Raw genomic sequence first — 16126 nt, forward strand, 5'->3', positions numbered from 1 at the left:
AAAAATACTTATCTACGACTCTGGTACACATGTCTACTCATGGTCGAGTTCCGTCTAACAACGCGTTAGCATCTTTGGACCCATTCCTCGACAATAACAATCTTCTTCGATTTGGTGGAAGATTGAAAAATTCAAAACTGAATTATCATCTGAACCATCCTATAACCATCCTAAAGGCATCACCGATTTCAACGACGATCATACGATGGCATCACGAAAAAACATTCCACTCTGGTAGAGGAATAACTATCAATGACATACGTGATCATGATATTTGAATCTTTAACATCAACACAATATGTCATCTGCCGCTATGTCAGAAGCAATTATGGTGTCCAGAAGATGAGCGATCTTCCCTCTGACAGGTTGGAAGAAGTTCCACCATTTACCTATTGTGGATTGGACTTATTTGGTCCGTTTTAATTAAGGTGAAAAGATCTGAAGTGAAACGATACGGTTTAATGATTACTTGTCTATCTTGTAGAGATTGAATCTGTTTACAGCTTCGATACCGAGTCTTTCATCATGACTCTCCGACGTTTCATAGCCAGACGAGGCCTTGTTAGAACAACTCGTGGCGATAATGGAACCAATTTTGTTGGTGCACAAAGAGAACTCGAAAAATAATTAATAGCCAAGGATCATGAAAAGATCAAGAATTCCCTCGTAAATCAAAGTGCTGATTGAATTATTACATGGAAACGAAACCCTCCATACGCTAGTAATCATGGTGGAGCAGCGGCGAATTTAGGGTATGTCAAATTTAATTTTCGTCAAAAGCCTTGTTCTTGCAATTTCAAAAAAGTCTTTCGCTTAAGCACAAAAATCTTCCAGGGTGGCTTTCGTAATATGCTCTGGTTTGAATTTCTATAGAGTTTTTACACATAATACACAGATGTATGCATTATATAGTTGAGCGCATATTCATCAATTATATGACGTAATACGTAAGGAACTGCTTAATTATGCTGTTACTTACTTCGCATGTTGTTTTATTAGGGGGCACAAAATTCAGTCATTTGCTTTAATTCACTGTAAAATTTGTAGCGTATATCCCCTAATTAAATCTCGCTGTACTTCGACTTACTTGTCGTATTAGGGGGTGAAAAATATAAATAATGGTAACACGTGACCGTAAAAACCATAAGCCAACCCTTGTAATTTTAACACAAGTAAGCCAAATAAGGCGAGAATATTTATTAAGGGGTATTGACTTGTGAAATACCGTTAAAAACCGTTAAAAACCAAAAGCCAATGATGCTTTATTTCGTCGCACAATAGTCTTTCGCAACAAAAATAAAATAATAAAAAACATATTTACTTTTGAAGATTTGTTATCAAGGTCATAAAACAGCAAAGAAATAAGAACTTGACAAAAATTGTACAACTACCCCCTGATAAATTTATTGCGACTGACTTGTGAAAAGATTTCCATACTGAACTGATTATGAAACTTTGAAGCCGTAGCTAGCATGCGTGGTGTTCGTACAAACTTTTTTGTCAGCTGGAGAAAGAAAACGCATGATAGTTAAGTTGGATAAAGAAAGTTGTTGTGCCTTGCACTACGAATTTTCGAATTAAAAGCAGATGTGAAGTGGAATAAGCTGCTCTTTTCAAATCAACGATTTTAGCTTAAAAGAATATATAAATCTTTGGTTTATTTGGACAAGTTTCATTAAATATTATAGCCAGAAAAACTGTGCATTTGATTTCACATGACGAGGCCTCCTCCAGGACCATTTCGTCTCGCCGTGTGTTTCCTTCTACACCCATGATAGTTTTGCTGTAACAAGAAGGGATATATTATTCTGTGTAACTCTTTTTAGAATCCAATTATATAGTGAAAATCGTGCACCTTACCAGTTCCTTTTGTCTTTTTTCTTTAACTGATAGTTTCAAATTTAGGTTCCTATCTTTTCCGTGATGACAATCCAAAATTTTTGTTCCAACAAACATAAATTGCAAACCGGAAAACTTTACTCCATCACTTGACCAGTAAACCTTGTGTTTTTTCTTTCTTAAATCTGGAATTAATTTTATAATGTCTCAAATTATGCATTTAGTTTATAGAATGTTCTTTAAAAAGAAAAGCCTACCAGTGGTCCAAAGTCTTTCATTGAGAATATGGTACTAAATCGAACAGTGTTTTCAATTTCATGTGTTTTGATTATATCGAGTGCTTCAACCAAAAACAGAGCAATGTGGTACCGTTTAGTATGACTGCTGCCAAAGTCAAAGGATTAAGTACCAAAGTTGAACAAGACTCCACCTTCGGCATTTGAAAAGAGTTGTAGTAAAGGTTTATTATTTTATAGAAAAAAATTCAAATTTTTGAGTAAATTTTTAAGAATAATTATAATAAAATACGCAATATAATAAAAAATGTGCTACTTGTAAAATTATTCGGTGTGCATAACCATTTATACAATCATAGTCACAAGAAATCTTATGACTATGATACAACACATCTTAGCTGCAACAAGGAAAACAACTCCATATAAAAACGGAAGTATTTTTATTATATCAGATAATGGCGATATTGTAGGAATATCTTCTTCATTCATATTGCATACGTATTTATTTATAAAAAGAATCGAATAACGTGATAGTCTTTGAATTTTTAAGTTACTCGACCGCTCTTCTCTATAATGTTAACGGGGAGCACATGTTGTATCTACCATTTACTACAACTTTCCCGCGTGTTGTTCGGTTACGTAATCACATTTTGTCATTACGTAATTTTTATCGGGAAGCAAGTGTACTTTTGGCTACTGTTATTTATTGCTAACCGCTTGGGCACCATCTTTAAAAAATAACAAAAACTCCATCTCCGTGCTAAAAAAATACGTTCTCTCGCTCAATTTGAAACTTACGGGAAAAATTACCAGACACAGTTACTGGGAAGCACAGCCAAATTTGTCTGAATTTCGTAGTGGGGAGAGTGCTCGAAATTTTTTATGGATAGGGGGCGAGACGCGGAAATCCTAACAGCCTTCTATTTAGTTTACATAAATGAGAAAAAGGACTACGCTTTGCTCCGCAAAAAAATTCTGCCACAACACAAACACTATATACCGCGGTTCATTAAATGTGCGCCCCTTCGGCGGGGCGCAATTATAGAGAATGATAGCTTAATCGTATTACGTTTTTATCCTTATCACAATGACTAAGCGGTTTATTCAAATGCTCTTCATCGTAGATATAAAGATAACCGCAACCTCATTTCCAGTGCCCTTCTAAGCCTATCATGTGCTAAAAATGACCACATTAGCCATTTTATAGCCATAGCAACAGAAACAAAAATATACTCAAGGAAGCTTCGTGGCCAGTAGTAGTTGCTGATATAGAAGTGAGAATGGATTCAGACAATGGAATTTGTTCCCAACTTATACATGACTCGTTTTGAAATTTGACATCAAAGACTGCATCAGAGTCTTTTCTATCTCAAGAAAACATAAATTGTCCTGCATGTCGTTTTAACTAGTTTTGTCTGGTAAAAAATACGTCTGAGACGAAAATAAATCGTTTTCGAAAACAAAGGAGTTTGTTGAGTAAAAAGATATTCGAAATAATAGTCTAACTATCTTCTGTGGAAATCTGGTTTTATGCCACGCCTTTTGAAACAATAATTTTAAGCGCACGTGTTACTGGTTAAATTTTTGAAACACGTGTGGATAACAAGAGGGAGGAGCTTACGTAACCATGGCGACCATAAAAAATATTTTATGAATTATTATAGTTACAATTACAATTTTGTTTATTTTTCTTCTTCTTCTTCTTCTTTTCTTTTTCTTCTTTTTCTTCTTTTTTCTTCTTCATTTTCTTCTTGTTCTTGTTCTCTTCTTCTTTTCACTCTTAAAAATTTCATAGCCTAAGGCTGCTGTTTACACACCAGAATAATTTCTAAAAAAGGAGTTATTAGTCAAAAAAAATTAATAAAATGAATAAATAAATAATAAATTCAAACGTATAGGAAGTTACCAATTCGAATAAACCAAATAATTCTCCACACGCGAAAGTTTTTCCCACCAGTCCCCCCTTCTCCCACTACTAAATAAGCAAAGATAAATAAGCATGTTTTTTTTGTTAAAATACTGATAGTCTAACCAGGTTGGCCATTTTTCTTATTCCTGTATTATTCTAAGCAATCGACCTATTGTTTTCAGGCTGAAACCCCAGTCTAATATTCTATAAACAAAAAGTGTGTAAATTCCAGAACCCATTGGAAAACAGAAATTTCTATATTTATTTGTAAACATTGTACTTCTTTTTGAATGGTTATCCTCTGTAAATATTCGTCAATAAAAATAATCATAATAAACAACCCCTTTCTTTAATCTTGCAACTTAAAACGTGATAAATTTCATAAATTTACTCCGCAGAACGTCTCTTAAGACGCCTTACGCTGCGTAGAACGTACTGCAAATATGTAACAGAGTGGTTGGATTGCCCTGTTTGTAAACAGTTGTTCGAAGAAACATGTTAATATCGGAAGGTTTTTTTATTGTTTGTCGGACGGGAAACACTAATTTTGGTGCATATCTCCAACCTCGTTCCCAGGGCATTTTGCCTTGTTGATAAGTTGATAACGGCGAAAAGGCCCTGGAACAGGCTGGTCACATGATCGTTTATAACTAAGATAATTATACCAACAAAATAATTTATGAACAGTTCTTGCTCTGCAAAAATTTATTTTTGCCCCGCGCGGGAGTTTTATGTAAACAAGAAGAGTACAACAAATATGGCGGTCGATTTCTTTTGTGGAGTGGATAAAAATACTAGCTAAGGTTAGCATTGACTTTAGAGAGGCTACTTTTTGAGAAATATATTAAGAAAAGATACCATTTTTAGTTCAACATGATATGAAGCAAATTTATCTCGATAATTAAATTGATATATATGCGGTGTTTGTCTTTTCCTGCAGAACTACTGGTAGTTAGCAAGCTAGAGCGTATACCATCTAAATTACGTGAACATTTAACTCATAATTAGTAGCCACATATATCGATGTTGTTAAAGTCATTACCCTACTTGGGTACAAAACTGAATTTTGTTAGTCAATGTTTGAGGTTTTTTTTATAAATATTGTGAGGACAAGCTGGCTGTGTTCTCCTTAAATCTTATGTGGGCAAATTAGCTAAATTATCAGTTACATTTCTGAGAAACATTTTGTTGGCTGAAAATTTTGCAGCTGAATTTCTTCGTGACGTGTGTTGTTTATAATTCCTAAACCTCTTCCGCAAATCAGCGGCAGGCAAAAAATGCAGACGGTAAGCCGTGTGCCAGTCTATTCCAAACTTTTTTTTCAGGTAAAGACATATTTTGAAAATGAAATTAAAGTATATATATAACTTGCATGTAGTTTAGATTTAGAACACAAACAGTACAAAAGTTTTTAACCATAATTTGACTTTCTTCACCCAAGGTCTGCATTTTTTTGCATGCCGATTTTCTGATTTTTTGGCCATGCACAAGCATCTTTAAAAAATGTAAACATTGGAACTCACGTATATAAGTAGGTAAATATGATGAGCTTATTTGATATATTAACCAGGCCCATGGAATGTACACTAAGTGAGGCACTTTAGATATAAAGAATGATTTTGTATTAGCTATACTTCCTAGGTTTCAGAATTTGAGGCTGATAAGGCTTTTGTAACAAAACTTCTAAATCTTGACCAAATATGAACAAACAAGTAAGGTTTTTGAACAAATAATTCTTCTAAGGCCAATAAATGTCCTACTTTTATTTTTGGCCAGTGATTGATTATGCTCCACCAGCATATTTTTACATATCGTGGCCAAGTACAAATGGCATTTTTGGAATTAACACCCTGCACGTATATAATAAACCCGCTTTAACTTAACCCATTGTTTATATCGTTTAATGATATCAAATATTGTCCCTTTTGCAAAATATAATTAAGAACAACATGACAAATGTTTACATTTTAGAACTGGTAGAAATAGAGTTTTTATTCTCGGGTCTTGATGATGACCATTTTAAAAGATAAAACAAAAACGTTTGGAGAAAATGAATTAATTTTATAAGAGTTTGACTGTAATATTCAACTGTATATAGTGAAACATTTTCACTGCGGTTGTGTAGTCATTTCATTATAAAACATTAAATGTTTTGCTACTAATAGGGGCAGTTTACTTAGCTAAAGTATAAATTTAAAAAATGGAAGATTCCATAAATTTTGATGCTGAATTCAAATATTGGTCATTTTGGTTGAAAATGATCAGAAAGTGCCAAGCATGTAACCCGGATCCAAGAATAATCCATAAATTTAGCACTACAACCTGTCATTCTTAGTTTTGATTTTAAAAATAGGAAAATTTGTTGTGCATCTTAGAAAGATTTGTGTGTAACTAGAGTGCCCAGATCTTCTCCTACAATTTCTAACGCGTTCTTATCAAAATCACCTACCCGGAAAATAATAGCCATTTAATATGTCCTTTATAAATGTGGTTGCGTAAAGCTGTCCTCAGGATGTCACGTTAGCTAGCTAGCTAGGCAGCTAATACACAGTCCAGCTAGCTAGCTAGAGCTCATGAATTTTTATGGAAACATACTTTCAAAACATTTTCTAAATTAAAACATTTCGCCAATATTGAACAATCAAGCTAAGCCACATTAATAGACTTTGAGTCAGTAATATTCTGACAATTTTGCTTTTATCGACAAAATAGTTTCTTTAACGCTGTGTCTTTTTCGCCCGCCATCTCCAAATCTTGCTTGTTATGTGGGCGAGCGCCAAATTTGCATCTCATTATCTTTCGAATTTCAAAAATGCCCAGTATATCTGGGCATTTTTGTGTCACATGACCAGCCTGTTCCAGGGTCATTGTTGGCCACTCCGAAATAACGGCTCAGGGGCCACAAGACCCTGGGGACGAGTTTGGCATATCTCTCTACTAATACGACATAAAAGTTAGGTATGTTGGAATGGAGCAGCTGATATTTTACAACGCACAGCTTAATCAATGTTAAAAAGCTGAGCATTTGTTATTTGGTTCTTGTTTTCCAAATCATTCAAATTTTTATTTTTATTTATTAAATATATATTTTTTATGCATTCTTAGTTTTTTTAATGCAGCTTAAAGACCTAAACTATAAATTTTCGGGCAACTCAATTTTTATTGACTGGAGAGTTATTGACTTTTCGGTCGACACAACGTTAATAAGAAAAAGGCTCATAAAAAAGTAATCACTATGAGACCCTTTATTTGCAAACCTAATCCGTCGGCCCTGGGTTTAGTAGTCATAAAATTCTTCATCATAATAATGACATCTTTTAGAAAAAAAGAAGGTTGGGTTTTTAACAAATAATACGGGATAAAAAAAACATAAAAAGAAAATTAATTTAATTTAAAATTATAGGATTTAACTCACAGTATTTACATGTTTAATTTTGTATTAAGATGTCCCGTTAGCATCTCATCATTGACGTAAAACAAAACTTAATCGACAGAGTTGTCTTGAGAACTCTTTTGCAAGTTTGTTCTTGAATTTTTGTGGAGTTTATTTAACTGTGTTTTGAAAAGATTTCTTTCAAGCAACGTAGCAAATAAGCTTTAGGAACACTGCAAACAAATCCAATCTCCTGTCGACCCTACTAACAAAAGAGGACCCCTAAAATTTATTCAAGGAAAAAAAAATAGATTTAGAATATTTAATTTTTCTAATTTTCTTTAATTGAAACTATCATTTTCTTGTTTAAATTTAACACAAAATGAGTTTTTTTGCTGACAAAGCGACCTTTTTTCTTATAAAAAACCACATCTCTCAATCCTGTCAGTTTTTCGGGTTAGGACACCTTTTAAAAACATTCTCCCGCTATTTTTAAAAACATTTTCCCGCCATTTTTAAAAATATTTTCCCGCTATGTTTATATAATGAGCAATACTAAAGTTGCTATGTCAGCTATTTTTGAAGAAGGAAATATAAATAATAAAATAAATAATCCTTCAATTTTTTGAGAAGTGTTTAAACCATCGAAACTGTATTAGAAAGTTTTGATAGTTGGTTTCAGTGTTGACTAAAACACAAAGTTTTTATTTTTATCCAGAGCTGTCGTTGATTGTTGATCGCAGGTAAAGTTTTTCTTAATTCTAATTTATTTTTTTATGAATTTTTTGTTTATTTTTATTTACCATCTTCTTTTCAGATAACATTTTTTTTTAATATTTCCTTTTGCGTAAAATCTACAACAAATATGGTCTGCAGGCTACCTTGTCCCTAGGGTTTTATTAATTTTGTGTATTGTAGCAAAATAAAAGTTCTTGAAACATGATACCACTTCAATAACATAATTTATTTTTATTTTTCTAATTTAATAACATAATCTAGCTATTACGCAAACTCTTAAAAACTCTTTAAAAAAGTCAATTTTAGTGTCCTCTTTGTCAGGTCCTAAAAAGAAAATGCGTCATTTATCGGTGCAAGATATGACAAGACAAAACACCAACTTCTTGTTAAATATAAAGTTACAATTATTGATACTTTAAAGCAAATATTTATGCAAACTAAATTTGTTTATAAAGCAGTACTGACGGTGTATGGAAGGTCTTGTTTTTTTTATCTAAAGGAGTGGCTACAGCTTTCTTTTCTTTTGGGAAATATTATATTAAAAAGTGTTTTATAGCATTCAGTAGAGTATTTGACTTCTGTTTTTTTTTGGTCCAACATGAGAATCATCGATTTCGGAAAGCAAAAGAAGTAATAGTTTACTTCCAAAGTTCATCTTAATTAATGGAATTTTCATACATAAATTCACTTTAGATTAGCAATGAACAAGCAAGAAGGAGGAATAGTCAACCCTCAAGTGAAGGAAGAAATTGATAAGAAGATTATCGCTCAGACATTTTCACATCTACTCGAAGGCTCTACATTACTGGATTGCGAATCGGACGTAAGGGGTTTCCGTTTAGTAATTCCAGGGTTAGATACAGTGCGGGAAGTGTCTAATATTTTGTCGAGTGAAGAATGTAAAGCGATCATCAATGCAACGTCTTCTTGTGATGAAGGGTTTAGCCGACCCAAAGCCTTCTCCCGAGAACACCGGGATTGCCACCGGATTCACACTGTAGATAAAACAATGAGTGACGTCATGATGCGAAGATTACGTCCGTATTTGCCAGAACTGATCAAAATTGATGGAGTCCGTTGGAAACTTAGTAGGTTCACCCACCATTGGCGATATGTTCGATATTATCCAGGAGGTCATTTTAGTCCGCACTATGATGGTGTTAAAATGAGTTCGACACCTATACCATGTATGTCTGTATTTACAGTACAGATATACCTGAACGGAAATGAATCGTTTACAGGAGGCTCAACCTTATTCTATCCAGATTACAGGCCAAATCGTTCCGAATCACGTGAGGTTCCATACGGGCACGTGTCTAAGTTTGACCCTTTTACGGAGAATGATTACCGGGTCTTTTCTGTTGAAGCGGAAAGTGGAAAAGCCCTTATTTTTAACCATGCTTTAAACACGCTGCATGAAGGGAGTCCTGTTTTAACAGGTACAAAATTCATTATGCGAGGTGACATCTTATATACCTCGCTTCCGGATGATGTATACCTCCTCCCAACCACATTGGAAGAACGTGCAGATAATTCTGTTTTAAGTGCGCGTCATTGGTGTCCATTCACAGCTGAAAGACATGGAACAAGGAATCATGTTGGTCAGGTATGGTATTGTGTTTGCGCCACTGATATGCATGGCGCTGTTATTGATCAACAAAACTGTTGGCATGAGAATAAAAGTGACATAGCCGAGATGAACTCACCAGTTGTCAATTCTACTGCTCCTTCTAAAGTTTTAGTACTGGTCAGTGGTAAAAGAGCTACGGGGAAAGATTTTATTTCAGATAGGCTTGCCGATGCGCTCACTAAGCAAGGTTTTTCCGTTTATCGCACAGCATTGGGAAACATCAACAAACAAATTTATGCACAGTCAGCAGGAGTAGATTTTAACCGGCTTTCAACCGATCGAGCGTTTAAAGAATTACATCGAATTCGATTAATTGAGCACCATACAAAGCGAAATTCTCAAGATCCTGAATGGTGTGTGAAGGAGGTACTAAACAAATCAAAAAACTCAGACATTTTGCTTTTGAGCGATTTACGTACAATAGAAGATTTGGTTTGGTTTAAGAAGCAAGGTATCCCAGTAGTTATTTTGCGCATTAGTGCTCCAGATAAAGTGCGCATGCGCCGTGGATGGGATCCGTGTCCAGTAAAGGATGTTTTACGGACTGAGACTGATTTAGATAGTTATACAGACTGGACAGCCTGTTGGGATAACAACAACGACGATGATGATGAGGGAGGCACACTCCTGCAAGAATGGATTGAATTTACTGTCATCCCTCGCATTTTTTCGGCTTCCGTCTAGAAAGCTAATGGAAGATAAAGACTTATATTTAAGAACGCATAATCTCGTCCCAGAGCCCTTTTTTCCTTCGACAATGTCGGAGGACAAGAAGAAATAGTTCTAAATATATATTCTGGCCATTTGAGATTATCGGAGAAAGAAATAGAACACTGGGGATGAGGTTGATAAACGCATTATAATTATTTTATTAATTTGTCTTTAAGATTTCTCAAATATTTTTTTTACTAGTTTTGTAAGTTTCCCAGATCTTTCAAAAATATATATATTTTTTTTACAGTTTCACAGTTTTAGTAGCAATGTTTCAACGTTCAAAGTAATCTCTTCCTTCTCTGCAACAGTTTCCGTATAAACTTTGCAGTGCTTTGCATATTTGCATTTAGAAACAAGAGATTCGAATGTTTTGTAAACAACTTGGTTTCAACTTTTTGAATGTCTAAAAAATATTTAGGTAATGATTATTGAATTTCCGCGCCCGAAGACGTAGGAAATACTTTAAAACCGTCGTTTTTTTCTTTCGGAGCATTTTTTGAGAAAAAACCGACCCTGGGATTTCACGTTTCTCTGAGAAGAGGATAGTATTGGTATAACTGACTAACTAACTAACCCTGTTCCAAATGAAATGCACAGTTAACAAAAAAAGTATGCTGAACATAATGGTGACATCATAATTTTGATTTTTGTCACCTAAATGTCATTTTAGGCCAAAATTTGTCCAAAAATTAAAACTACTTTATTTTTGACAAAATTAGGCACAGTTAACAACAAAAGTATGCTAAACATGATGGTGACATCAAAATTTTGATTTCTTGTTACCTAAATGTCATTTTAGGCCAAAATTGGTCTAAAAATTAAAACTACTTTATTTTAGACAAAATTAGGCACAGTTAACAAAAAAAGTATGCTGAACATGATGGTGACATCAAAATTTTGATTTTTGTCACCTAAATGCCATTTTAGGCCAAAATTAGTCCAAAAATTAAAACCACTTCATTTTCGGCCAAATTTGGCACAGTTAACAAATAAAGTATGCTAAAAATGATGATGATTCAAAAGTTTGATTTTTGTCACATGTCATTTCAGGCCAAAATTTGTCCAAGAATTAAAACTACTCTATTTTCGACAAAAATTGGCACAGTTAATAAAAAAAGTATGCTGAAAATGATGGTCACATCAAAATTTTGATTTTTTGTCAACTAAATGCCGTTTAAGACTATAAACGTTTCAATCGCAGGACTTTCAACCATAAATGATAGGCTGTATTTTTTGTTAGCAATTTCTTTTAAAATGTGAGTTTATTATGACACGTTTCGTTTTGTTTGCGTTTGTTGTAAGATATAATGTCACTTGTGTGCTTTATCTTCAGAGCTTCATGCACCAAACCTCTTCGAATGTTTGATAACATTCGAAGCATGATAACATTCGAAGCATGATAACACAACAAATTAGCAGGTTGTCATCAAATATTTTGGTGTAGCGAGTGGAAATTCTTAGAGCCCCCAGGGCTTCTTGTTTGCTTTTAAACATGCGTTAAAAATATTTATCACGAAGTGAATGACTTTCTGCTTTTGCTTTCTCCATTTTTTTACCTGTTGTACAATTTGGAATATTTTTCTTTCTTGTTTCCTTAGAGACTACTCTTTCGTTTGTTTTCGTCTCAGCAGCAATTTATAGGCGTAGAAAAGAATATTAAGACAAGATAAATGCTCACACGATTTGTGAGGAGAATATTCTTCAAAAACATCATTTTAACTTGAATATGAATATGCTCTAATCCATGGTTTATTTTCTACTTGCAGTACAGATAGAAAAGCATATTTTATAACGGTAAAAAGAACAGATTGCCGGAAAAAAAATTTCCAACGTTAATCTTCCTCAACAAAAAAAAATCCCAACGAATGTACCAACCAATGCATTTCTGAAAGTATTTTTTTCTTATGGTTATGCTAACAGCTTCTTAGGCAGCCTTCACATAAAGTTTCTTTGAGGAGGCTAAATGAATATTTTAATTTCGGTCTCTTGTGTAATCTTTATAAGCATAAGCAATTTCATGGTTTCGGGCGAAATCAAACTCATTGCGGAGTCGTTTTTTATTGTGGTTACACCTTTCTCATGCAAATAGTTTTGCCTCATTTTATGGCGAGAATAATGATGGTGTTTTTCTTGCGGTAGCCGAATTGGAATATGGATTCCATAACTAATGGCATGACGAACTTGGATTTAAACTCATTTGTAGCTTTTATGAAATCCTTTTTAGTCCTTGGGAATTTAACCATTTCAGGACCAAGTACTTCACTGATGACACGACACACAATTCATAGAGATAGATAAACAGTATAAGAAAACACCACATGTGTTGGCGGACATTTTTAATGATCCTTGGTCCTTAAGATGATATAAAACTAGAGCTAGTCTTTTTTCTACTGAAATACTCGGCGTGTCCAATTTATGTTCAGGAAAATTCGACATATCTCCGGCGGCTCCCGCGTTTTTGCGATTAAGCCGCCAGAACCAGATCGCAGCTTCGTCCAACGCAAGGAAACGGCAATCTTGGTTGGAGCAAGTTGAAGTGAACATAATTAGAAAAGAAGCTTTGAGTTTTAGTTTTGTAGTATGTTATAATTAGAACTAAAATATGGAAAAAGTTGTACAACAAAGATAGAGAAAAATTACTTCTGCCAGCCATATAGCTAAAAGTTGAGGTGTTTCATACATCTTCAGATTTTAGTTGCATAGCTAGGTAAAAGATTGGAGTCAGAAGCAGCTCTAGTCTAGTCTAGCTAGCTAAATACTATATACTTTTGGGTCAAGTGATTTCTGGAATGACAGCTCAAGGTAAGACTTCAGAGTTGGCCAGTCATGAAAAAACAGCAAGCTATTCAAGCTATTGTGAGCTAAATATACATTCTTAGGTTTAAGAAATATTCCAAATTTAAAATATCACTGTTACTGTTGTATTCACATCTTTGTTCAACTTCTATATAGCTAGTTAGCATAATTTGATGTTTTTCCTGACCGACTGTTGGCTAGTAACACCTAGTTCCGGATAGAGGTAGCTACAGATATGGAAACACATTGTAAAAGGGAAACTGTTTCCGGATTCAGAAACCTGTTGTTGATTTTTTCCCCATAGAACAATAACAGATGGTTTAAAAAACAGGGGTATTTTCAATATATAAAATGTCTAATAACTGGTTAAAGTTTATAAGTCAAGTTGCTTATTGGGCACCAAAACCCATGAGTGCTAGTCGAATTTGGACTAACTAAGGTTTTCATATTCAGAAACTATGATTTTTGTACCGAAAAAGTTTATAAACAGAAACTGTTTCCATATATATCCGTATAAACCTTTTCCCAAACTGTAGCCTTACACTATATGGTGTGACTTGTTGATTTCCGTCGCCGCTATGCGGGGCAGAATCTTTAAAATCGCCTGCTGGGAGATAGATAGAGAGGGACAGCACAAAGCCCGGACGCTGTTAAGTTTTTGTCCAGGCTAAACGCTCGGAAAATTCCATTTTTGCGAAAGCCAATGAAGATGCTTTATTTTAATCTCTGTCAATTAAATGACCAATCCGAACAGAGAGTGTACTCTTCGTGTGGCCAGAACATTCCGTGTGCGGCCATGACTAAAAGTGCTTACATTTTGTTGGTCGCCCCCTTGCTAGTCTCTTTGGTTTGGTCGTAGTAGCTTTATTAATGGGGAGCTAAGCACTATTTTTTAAATTCGTGTATTTTATCAGGTAAGAATTATTTTATATATAGCTAAGTAAGAAAAGTGTGCTGGCTAGCTAGCTATCTTAGTTTTTGGTGCTGACTTGGATCTCCTTTTGATTGGTGCTGACATACCTTTCATGAAATTACTTACTTGCTAGCTAGCTATGGAGCTAGCTATACAAAAGAGTGCTTTGATTAGAGTGCCTTTTTTTCTTAAAGAGCAAGCAACAAAAACCTTTATCCTATCTTGCGTAGTTCTTCCATGACTGGACACTGTTTTTATGGGAAAAAGGGGGGCTAAAAATAACTTCCAAATGACACTTTGTGGGACTACTTCTATCAGATAAAAAGATATATATATATTCGCACAGGATTTTTTTTATATTTTTTGCAGAAAAGTTGTCGAAACGTGACAAAAGTTTATTGTTGCTTGCACTGAGCAGTCGGTGAACTGATAATTAATAGTTTGCTGATGCAGGAGAATTAGATGCTACGCCTAGTATAATTGGCTGTTAACAGCTAACTGCGTCTTTTCCATGTTTTTTCTTGATATCAGAATAGTTTTGTTGTTTAATAATATAGACGACATATGTACTGCTAGCTACACTAAAATTATATCTTTTTGGCAAAATCGTTTCTTGTTCTTTTTCTTGAAGCAGTTTTAATTGAAGCGCAACTTTATGTTGATCTATATAAATATAGATGGCTATGGGAAGATCGATAACGAAGAAAAGTGAAAATTTAAGTAAAAAGATATATATCGTATAAGGAGCTGTATAAGCGGCTAATAATACTGTATGCACCGTATATATTATTCTGCATAGATAAGTAGAATGTCTATATATTTTATATGGCTAGCCTTACAAATCCTGTCTATTATTTTCAGAAAAGGTCATATCTTAGATAGGGAGTCCTAGTCCGGGGCTATGGTAGCATAATATTGAATTGCCGCCAAGGGGAATCGTACCCCGTTCTCCCGCACAAAGTGCCAAAGTTATAACCAACAAGCTATGGCGCCATTGAAACGGCTTACTATTCTGTTACTGGCTAATTATCAGTTCTCCTTGTGCCTAATTTGCTTGAAAATCTTCCTTGAGATCAATCTCACAAAATATACCTGTCCATCACATCGCATGGACTTGTATCTTTGTATTAAATTCCCTTTTAAAATCAAAGGGGCAAAGAGAGGTTAAGAAAGAGACAATATTTAAACAACCTGGTTTTAATGCAGTTTATGGTTAAATTGTATATATTCTTGTTTCTTATTTTTAAAACGTTCAGATCAGCTGTTATCAAACCATGTACCATCACCATTTTCAAAAAATTTTCAACAAGAGAGTAAATTTTGAAGGCTTAAATACTGAAATGCTAATATGTATTTATTGCTGAATTAATAAACAATGAACTATGTCATCATTTAAATTGAGCTCGTTCAGAAGTTATTATATTCGAATCGTCAAGTTTCTACATAGCCAGATTTGTATTCTGGAATTTCCTGAATTTTCCTGATCACTTTTAAAAATATCCAGTTAAAGTTTTAACTGTTATTTTAGAATACTTCATATAGCTATGTAAAATTTTTATTTTTTATTTATTGAGTTGTATTTTAACATTGCAGGTTAGTTACAAAAATAGTTAAGAATCGTGATACTCGTGATTTGTTTACCCCATAATTCTCCGTTTTCAAGGTCCACTTTAAATTTCAAAATCTTTCAGGCTAATGACGGAAATCTTAAAGCCGCAGGGCTTCTTGTTCTAATTTAATCTGAATTTATTTTAGGTATATTAAAATCCTAGAAAATTTAAAAACTTCTGTTGAGGACCGGCCGCACCCTGTACCATTTACAATTTTTAAGTAGCGCAGACCCTATTTGAGACGACATGATTGGTATGCGAAATGCATCTTGCCAGAATGACGTCATCCAATAAAATTTTGGACATGCTGCAAAGTGTTTCGTCACTATTAAATTTGCCAAAAATGGTTATGATACAACGAGTGTTGG

At 34.1% G+C, this 16126-nt stretch overlaps 1 protein-coding gene and 2 long non-coding RNA genes across 4 annotated transcripts; 1 reads left to right on the forward strand and 2 right to left on the reverse strand.

Annotated features, from left to right (window-relative positions):
• Positions 1–1403: 1403 nt before the first annotated feature.
• LOC130626728 (uncharacterized) lies at positions 1404–2209 on the reverse strand. Its single transcript, XR_008981827.1, has 3 exons — positions 2097–2209; positions 1861–2024; positions 1404–1783 (listed from the first exon to the last, which is right to left on the reverse strand). It is a non-coding gene; the product is annotated as an uncharacterized LOC130626728 (long non-coding RNA).
• Positions 2210–3697: 1488 nt separating this feature from the next.
• LOC130629443 (uncharacterized) lies at positions 3698–7613 on the reverse strand. The gene is made up of 2 exons (XR_008981959.1): positions 7400–7613; positions 3698–3903 (listed from the first exon to the last, which is right to left on the reverse strand). It is a non-coding gene; the product is annotated as an uncharacterized LOC130629443 (long non-coding RNA).
• Positions 4751–10685, forward strand: LOC130629442 (uncharacterized). Of its 2 annotated transcripts, none has more exons than XM_057442634.1 (2): positions 4751–4787; positions 8789–10685. In XM_057442634.1, the coding sequence occupies exon 2, from the start codon at positions 8796–8798 to the stop codon at positions 10407–10409; it is 1614 nt and encodes a 537-aa protein (XP_057298617.1). In that variant the 5' UTR covers positions 4751–4787; positions 8789–8795; the 3' UTR covers positions 10410–10685. The 2 variants fall into 2 exon arrangements, with proteins under 2 accessions (XP_057298617.1, XP_057298616.1); XM_057442633.1 differs by lacking the exon at positions 4751–4787 and adding an exon at positions 7946–8100.
• The last annotated feature ends 5441 nt before the right edge of the window (positions 10686–16126 follow it).

The sequence above is a fragment of the Hydractinia symbiolongicarpus genome, chromosome 2 (assembly GCF_029227915.1).
Source record: "Hydractinia symbiolongicarpus strain clone_291-10 chromosome 2, HSymV2.1, whole genome shotgun sequence".
In the NCBI taxonomy this organism is placed as follows: domain Eukaryota; kingdom Metazoa; phylum Cnidaria; class Hydrozoa; order Anthoathecata; family Hydractiniidae; genus Hydractinia; species Hydractinia symbiolongicarpus.